This window comes from Suncus etruscus, chromosome 20, assembly GCF_024139225.1.
Source record: "Suncus etruscus isolate mSunEtr1 chromosome 20, mSunEtr1.pri.cur, whole genome shotgun sequence".
Taxonomy (NCBI): Eukaryota; Metazoa; Chordata; class Mammalia; order Eulipotyphla; family Soricidae; genus Suncus; species Suncus etruscus.
In genome coordinates, this window is record NC_064867.1 from 24,090,781 (window position 1) to 24,106,285 (window position 15,505).

The 15,505-nt window shown below is 41.7% G+C and overlaps 1 protein-coding gene across 1 annotated transcript in view; it reads left to right on the forward strand.

Moving 5' to 3' along the window:
- Window positions 1-15,505, forward strand: part of RFTN1 (raftlin, lipid raft linker 1) — a 200,297-nt gene that overhangs the window by 10,299 nt on the left and 174,493 nt on the right. The window contains exon 2 of the mRNA XM_049766141.1: window positions 4,317-4,469. Coding sequence (XP_049622098.1) covers window positions 4,325-4,469 — 145 coding nt within the window. The 5' untranslated portion in view covers window positions 4,317-4,324. The remainder of the gene's footprint in view (window positions 1-4,316; window positions 4,470-15,505) is intronic.

Here is a 15,505-nt window from a genome sequence, read left to right on the forward strand (position 1 = left end):
ATTAAAAACCATGTATGTCTACATATATACATATATAGCATATGTATATACACTATCCCCCTCTTATCTATTTCTTCCTTCAACTTCATTATTTCCTAGTTAGTTTTAGTCTAGTTAACTTATCAAGGGCTGATAGAACAGTGTTGAAGTCTCTATTGTTGTATTGATATTGAAGTCTTCAAGTTTGTTAGGAAATTATTTTGTTAGTTAAATTATTTTTCTGGTCTCTCTTTTTTTTTTTTTTTTTTTTTTGGTTTTTGGGCCACACCCAGCGGTGCTCAGGGGTTACTCCTGGCTGTCTGCTCAGAAATAGCTCCTGGCAGGCACGGGGGACCATATGGGACACCGGGATTCGAACCAACCACCTTTGGTCCTGGATCGGCTGCTTGCAAGGCAAACGCCGCTGTGCTATCTCTCCGGGCCCTCTGGTCTCTCTTTTAAGTGCACATGTGTCTAGTAGTGTGAGTTCTTTCTGATATACATGTCCCTTGATTATTAAGAAATAACACTCAGCATGTTGGATTATGGCTTACAAAAACAGAAGTCTATGTTATCTGATATGGTATGACCACCCCACCTTTTTATGAGAATTATTTGCTTGCAATATTGTTTTCTAATTATTGACTTTCAGTCTTCTCTTTTGTTCTTACTGCTCAGATATATTTTTTATAGGTGGCAGAAGGTTGGATGCAATTTTCTAATTCATCCAGTAACTCTGTGTCTTTTAATCAGTGCCTTTAGGCCATTAATGTTAAGTGATATTATTATGGAGTTTTGTGCCATTTTTTTTGTAGAAGTTTGGCATATTTATGAGATTAGTCTTAAAACAGCTCCTTTCATTCTTGTTTTGATTATTTTGAGTTCATGAAAATCCTGAGCTTTTTTTTAATCCATAAGTTTTGATTGTTTTTTTCATATCTAAATATGAATCTGGCTGGGTGAAGGTTTCTTGGTGAGGCATTCACTTCCTTAAGTTTGCTTTCTATATCCTACTATTCATTGTTTTTGGACTTGCATGGTCTCATTTGATAGGTCTGCTATATGTCTTTAGTATGCTCCTTTCTATGTAATTTGCTTCATGATCTTACTACTTTCAGTATTCCTTATCTTTCTGTGCTTTCTATACTAAGCTATTCTATGTTTTCTGATTATGCTGTGTCTTGGAATCTTTGTTTGTTTGTTTGTTTGTTTCTCTTTTAGCTGGCCATCTTTAGGCCTCTTTAATTTTGGTGTTTGTTCTCTTTAATCATGGAAACTTCTCAGTGATGATTTCTTTAACTAAAGTTGTTTCATCAAAATTGCTTTATTGGGTTTCTGGGACTCCAGTGATTCTTTGCATTATTTTTTTTTAATTCATTATGGAGCTTCCCTGACTGTTGAATATTTTTCCATCTCCTGCTTTTGTTTTGAGGTTTTCTGCAACTTGGAGTTCACTGATTTTGTTCTCAGCTATTATTACTCTTATGCTGAGATCTTCCAGTTAGTTTTTCATTCCATTTACAAATATTTTAGTTTGGTCATTTCTGCTTGCAGTTTTGTAATTTCTGCTTTCAAGTATACTGGCTGTCCATTCCTTTCTTACTTTGACCTCATTAAGCATCCTCCATATTTCCATTTTAAAGTTCTTCTCTGAAAGGTGATATATCTGGTTAGTATTGGTTGAGTCTTCAGAGCTGCTATCTTTGATCACGAAGTGTGGTGGTGTTCTGCCACTGCTTCCCCCTTGTGCCTTTGCTGAATGGGAGTGAGTCTTTCCAGACCACTGTTTGTGCCCCTTAACTACTAGGGAGCTCTCTTTGTAGACTGGTTGATTGGTACACTCTTCATTTCCTGTTGAAGTTATCCAGCATTGTTTATACTTTGTTTGGGTTTCTTGCACTAATCCCAGGAGATGTTTTATTCACTGTGGGATAGTTTAGCAAACATTTCTAATATTCCCACACTTTCATCTTTGGTGATGCCTACCTGGTTCTGTGCAGTGACCCTGGCTCTATTCTGTTCTGTAGCTGCCCGACCAGGTGCCCAGAGTCCATTTTCTATGTAAATGAAACAAATTCTGCTTGTTGTTCATTAAATATTTAGAGAGCAGTTGCTCAACCAGGACTTTTTCCTCTCCAAAGACAGAATCCCTATAGTTGAAGCACTCTAGGACACACAGACTGTAGGATACAGTGTCACTGAAGCCATACTGTTTGCCTTTCCTGCATCTGAGAACATCAATGAATTGTCCAGAGCCTCATCATGTCTAGGAAGATAAATGCAACGTCCTTAGGGTGAATTTAGACAGAGACTTCACTTTGGGGACAGTCTGATTGAAACCTTCAGCTGAAGTTGCACACTGGGGAGTGTTTTCCTAATGTTTCTTGGTTCCCTCTACTCAATCATATCTGAATCTTTCCAATTTTTCCTTTGTGTCAAGGAAACAGTCTGTTACAGATGAAATCTAACTAAAATGATAGTGGGTAACTGCAGCTAAGTTGGTTGCCCTTCCCTTGAGGTATCATTAGTTTCTAAAGAGAGACTGAATGATCAAACTTCAATAGCATCAACCTCTAATGTGAGAATTTACCTAAAAGAACAAAAATATTCTTGAGGAATCTTTTTATTTTTTATTCTTGGCTGTCTCAGACATTTAGTCTTTATAGGATGGCACATGGGTAAGTGACTTGAAGAGTATTTGGGCTATTTCCAGTTCAATTCTGTCAGGGAGAGAGTTCTTCTGGTTACTAGTACCAACCCCCACCAACCCCCCGGCATCTAGGAGCCTTCCTGTCCACTGCTTTTCTGCTTTGCCCCTTGGGTACCAGTCAGCTTGCTTAAACACATAGCTTCTGGCATATCAGCTATTCTTTATGAAGAACAACTAAGTATTTTACAGGGAGTCAGTTCATGGAAATAGCACATAAATCTTGCCTGCTCCAGCCCTTTGGACACTAATGTTCCCTTATTAAAGCAAAAGTAAGCCTTCCTGTTCTCATCCATCCTTCTAGACTTTTTTTAATTACTGCAAAGTATTGCTTGGTTGTCTTTCCTGCCCCCACCCCCATCTCTTGCACACACAACTCTGGCTTTTTGGAACTTCATTATATATTTTTAGAGCTGCTAAATTGCTCTAGGAAGCCAAAAAGTATTACCTGCTTGTCATTCTTTCCCCTGACACACACACACACACACACACACACACACACATTTTGGAGGTTCATTATGTTTCTCTAGAGCTTGCCAATTGCCTTAGGAAGCTGGGCGTCTTGTCAATAGGTGAACAAAAGGAAATTCTTATCTCTGAGAGGAAGCGGTCACCGTGTTTCTGTTGAAGATGTTCTTGGCTGGTTAATATTTCTGTGGAATAGGTTTGGGTGGCAGCAGCAGCACTCAGGAGGGGAGGGAAATATTGCTGTTGCTCAGTGCACCCATGGTGTGCTCCCCACTGAAGTTCAGGTAGTAGAGGAAGTCATTTCATGAATGTTGTGAGAAAGCAGACAGAAATCCTCCATGGTTTGGCCTAATGAGGAAGGAAGCTCATTCATTGATACATGCACACTGCTTGAACCTTTCTCCACTTTCTTTTCCTGCTCGAACTACCCATCTTCCTCTGCTCCCATAGGTGGTTGCATCCAATTCCTCCAGCCCTGCCATTTAGTGTTCAGGCCATTTTCATTTTGATCTGAAGTGATTCTTGAAGAGCGTGGGAGCATACTATTATTTCCCAGAGTTTGTTGAAAAAAAAAAGAACAAAAGCAGGACTTTTAGACAAGGCCTATACAAATACTACTATCTACTCTGAGAGATGTTTTATGAATACAGATTTTTTGTCTAAATAATTACTGTGGAGGGCAGAGAGGACTTTCGAGTTTGGAAATTGTAGCAGCCTCGTATTATTCTCTCTTAGGAACCACGATGCCAATGACCTACTCGGGTTTTTTGGAGGGATCACAATGTAATGCACCCCACAGCTTTTAGAACCCATCTTTTAATCATGTACATCTATGAGATTGAAGCCAAGGTATTATTTTTTGTAGTGAGGGGAAACAAAGATAAAAAGCAACTATACTTTTGATTCAGGGAAAAATTGCAGGCTGGCCGGCCATGGTATTGGAATAGAAAGTGGGACCAACCTGGGTACCGCACAGGGATTCCCTTGATGCTCAGGTCAGATATTAAATTATCTTCCAGATTTCATAAATGTCAAGGCCTCTGATGTGCTCTTCGGGTATATTACAGGGGTCTTTTCTACCATGGTGCTGAAAAAAAAAACAACAAAAATCTCAGAGGAAAAAAAAATCACCCAGCTTTCCCCTTTTCCCTTATGCTGGCAGTTGCTGAAATGGGTTGTGGACTGAACAAGTTAGAGAAACGCGATGACAAACGGCCTGGAAATATCTATTCAACTTTGAAGAGGCCACACGTGGAGACCAAGATCGATGTATCCTATGAATACCGTTTTCTGGAGTTCACGACGCTGAGTGCTGGTGAGTTGGGCTGTGGGGTTTCCAGTAGAGCTGAGTTCCAGGCTCATGCTATAGCCTGTTCCAGGGCTACTGTACAGGGGAATTGCACAAGGACATACTTTGGGAGCTGTGCGGGGAGGGTCCCTTGGGGAACTGAGTGGGCTGGGCCTACAATAAGAACAGATTTGCTTTACATTTCTTATCCAAAACTTGACTGGGGAACCAGGGGTTGAATGTCAGGCCTTATACATGGTGAAGCATTTGCCCCTTCCATTAGTGCCATCCTTTCAATCCAGCATTTTAAGATTACAAGGGAGCTAAAGAGACAGCAAAACAGTAAGATGGTTGCCCTGCACAAGACCAGAGTTTCATATCTGCTAACACATCCTCCAAATCCCTTTAGGAGTTATTCCTGAGCACAGCCACTTTTGGCTCAAATAAAAAACAAAAACAAAAACAAAAACAAAAAACAAAATAAAAGAATAATAATAAAATGTAAATAACTAAAAACAACAGAAACCTAAATGGTAAACATTAAGCCCGAGATGAGAGCCCAGTGGTATACCAGGAAGCTGCTTTGGGCCCTGACTGATCAGCATGCAAATTTGGTGGTCTAGTCAGCCATGTTCAAAGGACAATTTCACCCAGTCGCCTTGTATTCCCCTACCCCTGCTCCCTGCCCACTATCTTTCAAGAAAGCCCATCCTTCTGGTTTGACTTTGACTTTTTGTGGTATGGGGGGGGGGGGCACAGTGTCCCATCCCAGTGACCCTGTGGCTTGGGAAATGGACGAATATTGGGTGTTGAATATTGTCCCCAAGCATTTGCTGAGCACCAACTCAGACAGATGAGTGGGGTTGAACTGTAGGGTACCATGTATGGAAGCTTCTTAGTACCATGTATGGAGCTTCTTAACTGTGTGGGAAAGGACAAAACATGCAAAACCAAAACCAAAACAATAAAACAGAACCAAAAAAGAAAATTAATTCAAACTGAAAAATCTGTTTTCATGGAGAGATGAGGAGATAAAGAAGATGGGAGGTATACCTTATAGTACTACCCGTTCTGTGAAAAGAGGAAATTGTGTGCGCTGTTGCCAAATGAAAAGCTTTGAGGGAATTAGGCAAAATTAACTCCATCAGACAGAGGAAAGAAAATGTATTGGATGAGCTCATCTCTATGTGCATGGAAGGAACAAAGCAAATGAGCAATTACAACAAAATAATAATGAATGAATGGCATGGACACACAGCTGTAATTCCTGGAGGGTATTGGGGGGTGGAGTGGAAGTAAAGATGGAAGGGGTCCCCTGGATGGATGAGTGTTCTATTCGTTTAATACAAAGGAAAGAAAGAAAGCCCTCAGCAGCTTGTCAGTGTATGCTGGAGAGCAGGTGAACTGTATTTTCAGAGGAGATGGTGTGAATTCTTCTCTTTTGTGAATAGGGTGAGGTGGGTGGGGACCTTGGAAGGGTTGAGCAAAAAGCAGGTGCTGTGAAACTACAGTTCTTTCTCCCTGGAGTGGGGCCTGTTAGGAGTTTCTTTTTATTTTTTTAGATATTTGAAAGTTACTTTACTTAAACGCCATGGTTTACAAGGTTGCTCAAAATACCGTTTCCCCCCATAGTTAAAAAGGTGTTCATGATGGAGTTTCAGTCATACAGTGTTTAATATCCTTCACCAGTGAACATTTCCCACTAGCAGTGTCCCCAGTTTATCTCCTTCCCTTAGCCCTACCTTCTCCTGCATGTCTCTGTGGCAGACCTCCTCCTCCTCCTCTTCCTCCTACTCCTTTTCCTTCTTCCCTTTCTCTCTCTTTATCTTCCTTTTTCCCCCATTGATACACTGTGATTTGCAATATGATTACTAAAGAGGTATTATGCATGTCATTTTATCTCCTTTTAGCACCCAGTTCTTGTCCAGAGGAATTATATCCTACACAATGGAATACTATGCAGTCATGAAATATGCTTATGTATGGATAGATATGATGAGTATTGTGTTGAGCAAAATAAGGCAGAGGGAGATGGATAGACAGAATGATTAAACTCATTTGTGTGATGTAAAAGAATGGCATGGTGATAACATCCAGAGACTATAAAGATAAGGCCCAAGATGACCAGTTCATGGTAGGATGCTTGCTACAAATAGCAGGGGAGTGCAGTTAAGGCAGAGAAGTGATGCCTATGACCATGATTGTTATAGGAGTTTCTGAACAGGGAAAATAACTGTGGGAGAGGCCCTCCATATCATGGTGAGTTGCTGTTTGAAACCTGGCCTCTCAGGCCTGTGGCGCCTCCATTTTTTAGGGTGACCCAAACCCCTACTTGGAGGCAGCAATGTAAGGTAGGGGACAAGATGGCACCAGGCAGAGCTGCAAAGTTCACTACACCTCAAATTCTACTCAAGTCCTCCCACTAAGGGTCTTGCTATTCCTGGAGTCCCTAGAAAGGTGGGTAGCAGGTGCCTCTCCGGAAATCTTCTGTATTCTTCACCCTTACCCTTTGCCTCCCAAAGTGAACCCAGCTTAATCTTCATTTGATTACTTCCTGTTATTGTATACCCTTAAATACTCAGACCTGTGTCTTTTGATAGCCAAGCCTTCTTCTGGCCCACCATTCCCATTCTCTCGTGAATACTTCATCGTGCATAACTAGATGTATAGATTGGTGGAAGGGTGAGAAGAAAATCTAGCAGCATGTTAGATATGGATTACTCTGGTGCTGGGGTGATGGGAGTATGTTTATGCTTTTTTTTTTTTTTGCATTGGGTTGTATTTCTTTTATTCCAAAGTGTGGTTTGTGCTTTGCAATTTTTTTTGTCTTTTCCATGACTTCTTTAATCAGATCTCTTCCCCCTTCTGTGTTCTTCTGCTGCTTTGAGCCGAGAGCAGAGCACCCTGTCACAGCTACTCTGAATTTCTCTGAGATTGAATGACCTTCTTGCTTTATTTTGTTTATTTTATCCACACCCAGAAGTGCTCAGGACTTACTCCCAACTCTTCACTCAAGGATCGCTCCCTATAGAGCTCTGGGAATCATATGGGGTATCTGGGATTGAACCCAGGATGGTTATATGCAAGGCAAGTGCCCTACCCGCTGTACTATCTCTCCAGTTCCTACCTTCTGTTTACTGATGATAAAACAAACACAGGTCCACTTGAGGGTGCTTGGGAAACGCCGGAAGAATCCCCACTAGCTGGCCTACTGCTAAATGTTGGCCCATTACAGATCACCATCTTCCCTCAATTCTCTGCCTCCTGCCATTTGTTCAGTATCCTCTGTCTGTTCCATCAGACCTCTTTAAGGCCTACCACTGTCCTGATTCCTCTGACTGGGAGTCCTAGATATGACCGCTTAGACCAAATCCTTAACCCCTTCTCTGTGTATTCTTTCCTGACCACTTACTTAAAATTTCACTGCTTCCCCTGCCCTTTTTTCTCTTGAATTTCTCCAGTCCTCTTAGCCTTTCATCACACTGTAGATTCAACTTACTGCTCTTTGATTCTTGTTGGTTGCCTGTGCACCTCTCTTGGAAAGTAGAATCCCATTTTTTACATGTTTTGTGTCCTCCCCGGCTCTAGAATCTCTTCAAATGTGTGCAGGAATCGTGCCTGTTTTCTTTTTCATTAAACCCTCTGTGCTTAGAATAGTGCCCCCGGCACAAGGGAGCCGATCAATGGATATTTGTTTAGGGAATACTTAATGTGTATTTTTACATCCGGCTTTTTTTTTTTTTTTTGCAACTTAACTTTGTAGCATGAGGCATGCCCCCTGTCGTTCTGTACACTTGGAAGATGGAATTTAATGGCTGTGTATGATTTAATCACTTGCTGTACCATAATTTATTTAACAGTCCCCTTTTATTGGGCCTGTAAGTTATTTCAGGCTCAGACTATTATAAATAATGTTGTGGTAAGCAGTGCTGTAGATAAATCTAGAGGCGTATTTCTGATTATTTCCTCAGGAATTACTGAGTTGAAAGATACTACTGGCAGGACTCTTGATAAATGGCCAAAGTGCCCTCCAGTTAGGACCTGCTGGTGTAAAACACAAATTTGATCCTGCTCAAATCTGGAATTGCTTCTCCTGGAGCTGGGACATGGATCTGGGCTTTGTCTGTGGAGGATAAGACCCCTAGGTGACCATATGCATGTCCCAGGATCCTTCCTTTCTTTAGCAACACCCTTGAGTACTGGCTGCTGGTTCTGTAGGACACCAGTGGATTTTTGAAGGGCTGCTATTGTTCCTTTGACAAAACATCCCTGGGGAGGCCTCTCCTCTGCAGGGTGGTCGAAGTCATCCTAGTCCATGTCTGTTACATTGTGCATAAAAGTCAGTGGTGGGCACATTGCTTATCTTATCAGCATTGTTTATCTTTTCACTCATCTTTTCTTTTTCGTTTTTGTTGTTGTTGTTGTTTTGGGCCACACCAGGTGATGCTCAGGGGTTACTCCTGGCTATGTGCTCAGAATTCACTCCTGCTTGAGGGACCATATGGGACACCAGGGGATTGAACCGTGGTCTATCTTGGCTCAGCTGCATGCAAAGCAAACTCCCTACCACTGCATCACTGCTCCAACCCCCTCTCACTCATCTTTCTAGCTGAGAATAGCACATCCTGAATGATGGGTTTCCTGATGATGATAAGCCTGCAAAGTAAATGTAACATGTATTCACTTGCTTCCCTGGTAGCCATAAGAGTTCTTTTCCAGAAGTTTCCATGAAAACATTTGCTATCTGTTCTCCAGAGTTTGTCGAGAACTGATTCTATTCTAGAACTGGATTAGGCCCTTGCAGTCCTGAGTTTATTGCGTCTCTAATTATTTTCTGATTTGACTGACTCAAGTGAAGCTTGTGCTTCATTCTGATTGTTGGAAGTATTCCACTGTGATGTCTGTCATGATGCAGAACTGTTACCTCAAATGCTTTCAAATGTCCTTTTATTCTCTCACTTCTCCCCCCCCCCCATTGATTTTATTTTCTAGATATTTGTTTGCTTGTTTGTGCCACACCTGTAGATAGTCAGGGCTTACTTCTGACTCTACGCTTAGTGTTTATTTCTGGTGGGGTTCAGGGGACCAAATGAGATGCTGAGGGTTGAATCCAGTCAACTGATAGCAAGGCATGTGCCATACCCACTGTACGATCTCTCTATTTCCTATTTTCTAGACTTTCCTATAAATTAAATTATGGAATGAGATGGTAGGGCTCTTGGATCTGGCTTTTTTTTTTTATTGGCAAGCTTATTCAAAGGTTCCTTTCTGTATCTGGAAAGTCTTTGTGATTTTCTTTTTCTGTTGCTGATTGTGGTGTGGGGAATAAAGAAGCGATACTGGGTCGTGTGCAGACATTCTGGGTTCTTTCCCTGATGACAGTGTGCACTTTCTTGGTTATTTTGTTTTCACAGTCCTCCAAGTGGTCTCCAGATATCTGTCACTTTCCTTTGCAGAATACCTTTCCCGAAAGAGATTTTAAGAAAGGCAAACTCACCTTTCCAGGGATGCAATAGAATTATGAGACTACTCCTTTCCCTATGGTTTGGGAGGTTTCTGTGTAACATTTGATAGGTTTGTTTTGCTTCACGAAGATGCACCGGGGATTTGTTAGAAATTGCCGATTGGGAAAATCTTCCTCTTCATATAGTGACAGGAATGAACGTGTGCCCTTCACTGAATGAGCAAGTGTGCTAACTATTTGCTTTGACCCTGGTTTTAGGTTTGTGGCTATTGTAGGTTCTCCCACAACAAGCAGTCTCCCTTGAGGGTTTGTAGAGTTGAGAAGCAGAAGGAAGCCAGCAGCAAAGCCTGGAACCTGCCAAAAATCTGGGTGATTGGATTCTGGGTGATTGGATTGGGTCTTAAGTTTTCAATTAACTCTGGTCACTGATGGGTTTCATTGCAGACGGAGACCCATCCAACTTCATAATTTCTGCAAAAATGGAGCCTCATTATCACCTTTATGTGTGTGTTTTGCCAGCTTCTCTGGCCTGGGCCCCTCTTAACAACATGTGGGAGTCACTGCATCCTGTATTCTCTCCCAAAGAAGCAGCTGTGGCATCCTAAATGATGGGCTTCCTGGAAGCCTGCAAAGTAACCTGTATGGTGCATGGTGAACCCCGGTTGAGGGAGTCCCTGCACACAGAGCTCAATCTTGGCTTGAGCTGACTAGTCCTGTACTATACAGCACAATAGTTAAAGGGAATAACTGATTTAAATGGAAAAACCTGGTTTCTCTGTCACATCAGCCATACACTCCAAGTGGTCTTAGCAGCCATGTGTGGCTGGTGGCTATTATATTGAACAGTACAGTTGGAGCCTTCTTACTACGAAGGGGTTAGAGGAGGAAAAGGAAAAGAAGGAGGAGAGGGATAGAGAAAGAGAGACTCTTGTGTCTTTCCTTATGACCGTAATTCTATTGGAATAGGCACCCCTATAATGTTCTCATGTAATTCCAATTGATCCAAGTAACCTCAATTTTTTTCTTACTTCAAATACAGTTATATAGGGCTTTAGTGTTTGGAGTTGGAGAAGACACAATTCTATACAGTTCTACAGCTGTGGTCTAGTCTACTTGTCTCAATTGGTCCAAAATCTCCTACAATTGAGGAACCAGTGACAGGATATGAGAATGCTGGTGATTAAGGAGATGTTGGCATCTAAATCTTATATGGAGAGTATGTATACCCAAGAAGGTGTCAGCATAAATGTGGGCAGAAGGTGGAAGGGGAATGACTTTTTCAAGCAATGGGAGTTGCATGGGAGAGATCAGAATCCAGAGACAGAGAGACTGAGACAGAGTCAGAGATTGTAAAGCAGTTAAGGCACTTGCCTGGCAGTCTCTGTTTAAACCTCAGCACCATTTTCTTGATGACCTCGAGGAGTAACCTCTGAGCACAGAGTCAGAAGTAGCTCCTGAATGTAACTGTTCCCCAAACCCCACTCCCCCAAATTCAAAGATTTGAAACACTATGGGAGGTTTAAATATTTAGTCTGGTTGAGGTGTGAATGTGGGAAGGAAGTAGAGACGAAAGACTAAATCTTATGTGTTGGACAGAGGAGTTTGCCTCTGTCTTGCAGAAGTGGAGTGACCTCTTTAGCAGAGAAGAATAAGCTTGAGGTCTTGAGTTTGAAGAACTAATACAAAGGACTTATTCTTGGTCACTACACTGCTGTTTGATCCTGTTTTGTTACTGGAGAGTGGAGCCTCCATATATCTGCGCATGGTGGTAGATTAGCATGACATGGGCCAGCCCTAAAATGTTAAAAGTGAGTTTCCATTGTGTGTCTTCTTCAAGCATCTCTTCCATTTCTCCTCTTAAATTCTTGCGTATGAGACCTTCTCACCACATATATTACTGTTACTAGGATCAGTCCACATTGCCACATTTTTAAAATTCCCATCTTTGTGGTTTTCCTGTCTAAGTGGTCTTTAAGGCTGATCTTTGGAATATTTTCTTCCCACTTTGTGCTGACTAGACTCATAGTGAGAGTTTAGCCTCCAGTTTTATGTATAAATTTTGGAGGGGACTTGTGATAATAAAACACGCTGACATTTATTATTCAAAAAGGATGCATATTGTGCAATAAATAATAGAAGGGACTAGTTTTAATTTAATTTCCAATCTATGTGACCTTAGCCCTCAACACAACTGCGGAACTAATAGGAATCCTTCCTTGTCTGAGCTGTTGCTTTAATCTTTTTATCATTCAGTCTGAAAAAGTGAATTCCAGGGACTAAAAAGATAATACAGGGGTTAAGGTGCTTGCTTTGCATGCCATGGACCTCATCTCCATACCAGCCACCACATGGTCTTTTGATTGGATTGTCACTAGATGCAACCCTGAAGGCCACTGAGCACCAACTGGGTGGCCTTGGGTAATTCCCAACACTACAGGGCCCAAGAAGCACCATATCCTCAAACCCTTATGCTAAACCACTGGCCCAGTTGACTGAGAATTGTTGATGAAATCCTGGCCTTCTGAGCATCACTAGAAGAAGCCTCCTCTCTATTCCCTCAACTAGATCATAACATCTATGAAGATCTAGAAAAGAGCAGATTAAAATTTAGTAAGATTGAGAGTTTAGTAGCTGATGGCTGATTTTTAGTTCTGGTGCCGTGGGCTTGGCATATCTTGATTATGATTATCAAGACCTTAATCTTGCTCTCCATGTAAAGATTGTCCAAGCTGAGGGAAAAGCAGTACTACTATAGGGCTCTGGGTCCTGCCCCAAAGTTTGTGATGTCTTAGGTCTCAAAGCCTGCATTTTCAACGAGTTTCTAGAGGAACTGCTTCTACTGGTTTGGGAGCCACACTTAGAGAATTTCTGAAAAGCACATATACAGAGATTCAGAGAGTCATCTCTACCACTCCCCTCCCCCAGAATAGATGACAGATCTCAGCAGTACTGATGTGATTTTTTTGAAAGTCTAAAATATATCTACCATTCTGATATTATGACTGCCTTCTGATCTATTTTCTTGAAGTAACACTCATACACTCACACACACACACAAACACAAACACACATGGATGGATAGGCCATGCTCCCAGAACACAAATTGTCATCTAGCACAATGTTCTTTGTTAAAATTCCCATGCTCAGGTTGTACCCCAGATCAGCTAAGCCAAACTGGATAGAAGGACTGAGATACCAGTCTTTTTTTTTTTTAATCAGATGTCAAGTTTAGCTGAGCTTGAGATCTGTGTACAGTGAGCAGGCTTGCTTATGAAGTGGAAAGTGATTGGTAGCAAGGAGGATAGGTAAGAATAGGAAAGGAAAAATTAGTGGGAAAACTTTGGTTTTGCTAGTGGAGATTAGGGAAGATGTGAAGATGCTCAGGCATGGTGACTTGTCCACTTGGTTTTAGTGATACTGGAGTTTACAGAACTCTGATAAATAGGACACTGTTGGCAGAATTTTTTTGGATCAGCCTAGCAATGTTCATTATTATCCTTGTAGTAGCCACAGTAGCATCTGGAAATTTGCTGAAAAGCTAGAATCAGGGTCTTCCACCATATGGACAATCTCATCTAGATGTATTCCAACAAGCCTGCAGTGAATCCAGATGAGAGCCAATAATCTGTTAACTTCTAGAAGGGGATACCTGTGACCCCCAGGGGTAGTGGCAATTTGAGGGTGAGAGATTGGATGATTGCCCAGGAGGTAGCCAGGCCCAAGTGAAGGAGAATGACTGAGAGGTGAGATTTGGAGCAGTTTTCTGCTGCCAGCAGGTTTGTAGCTGGTGTTCTGGGGTTAATAGACATTTCCTTCTTGGTTCAACAAGCATTCATAGCTTTTACTGTCCACCTAGACCAGAAGGTCTTTTCTTGTTGGAGGTGGATGAGATCTCTGGCTCTGGCTATCACAAACTGGGCATAGAGGGGAGCCCAGTTACATCCCCACATTTGGATGTATCTTCATTTTTAGCTCTGTGCTTGTTACTTGTGACTTCAGTTGCCCCACCTTAAAAGAATGAACTCCAGTATGCCTGTTTCAACTAGCTCCCTTCCTAACTCTTTTTGAAGTATTTGGTTTTTAGGGTCTCTCTCACCTCCAATCCTTGCACTTCAGCTACCCATGTCTAATATTTTGCTTTGGTCCTTGTAAGCCTAGTCAGACCCCATAGAAATGATGTTAAGAAATGACAGGACTAAATATTCAAGCCAGAGTCGGCAATAATGAAATCATGAGACCCAAATTTTAACAACCAAAATTAAAAATGAGTCTGTTATGCTGGCAGGTTGGGGTCAGAGGGTAAGGGCATGGGATACACTATGAGAACATTGATAGAGTGGGGTTGACACTGGTGATGGGATTTGTTCTGAGACATTGTATGTCTGAAACCGTACTATAAAGAACTTTGTAAATCACAATGATTTAAACCAAAATAATTTTTATAAAAGAAATGACCTTAAGTTGATAACCTAGAACCCTTGTGAGTTTATTGAGCTTGGGTCTGTGCTGTGTCAGGGATGAGTAAGAATGACCATTGGATGCAGTGCCTGCAGGATGGATCTTTCTTTGGAGAGAAAGCCAACATCTGAGCAGCAGCCCTGGAAAGAAAGGAAGAGAATTTGGGGGGGATGGGGGGATTATTTGCATTACCAGATTCCTGCTTTAAAGTGGGTTTCACCATGGGGTTCCTTTAGATGGAGCCTGGAGTGCCCTGAAGTGTTTGTTTTGCCATCCTTAATGAGGTATTTATTATCTCTCTCTAAATATGAGACCTGCAGCTTTGGAGCATAACAAATTAATCTATAACATTGGTAGCTTTCCATTAGAACTGAACAAAATGTCCCTGATGTTGATGGTATTTTATTTCAGGTAAAGCAAATAAACTTGAAGCAAATGTAGAGGGAGAAGTATGAATGACAAAGTGGCCCTGGATTTTACAATGTAAGGCAGGAAGTCCCTAGTTCGAATTGGAGGAATGATATTTTACATCCTCTAAATCTTATACTTATCCTAGAAGGAGGATCTTCCTTCTATGCCCACCCCTTTATTGCTTTTGTGTTGGGGCTACACTCAGTGGTGCTCCGAACTACTCATAGCTCAGCACTCAGAGGTCACTCAAATCCTGCTCAGCAAAATGCTGGGGATTGAACTGGACCTCCAGCATGTAAAGGATGTGCTCCAGCCCTTGAGTTATTTCCCAAGATTCTATAACCCTAAGTGACATAAAAGCCCTTTTGTATCTGTGTGCTCTCTTGGTATCCAGGCCTGTCCTCACGGGTTGTCTAGGATCCCACAATGATACGTATGAGAGCAGAGGACATAACTGTGAATGGTATAATAACAGCTGATTTACCAGGTTAGGTATGTCACACAGATCCATTCGTAAAGGATCCTGTTTTTACAGATGAAAAATTGACGCTCCAAGTTTATCTATGATGCTCATGACCACACAGTGAATATGTATGGGGTCTGGGATTAGAACTCACTCTTTCAAATCCTTGGTTCTCAAGCAGCATTGGCAACACCATGGTCTCTAGGGGACAACTTTGAGATTGGGTGGGCTCTGATCTGTGTTTTGAAGAAGTTACCCATATGTTCA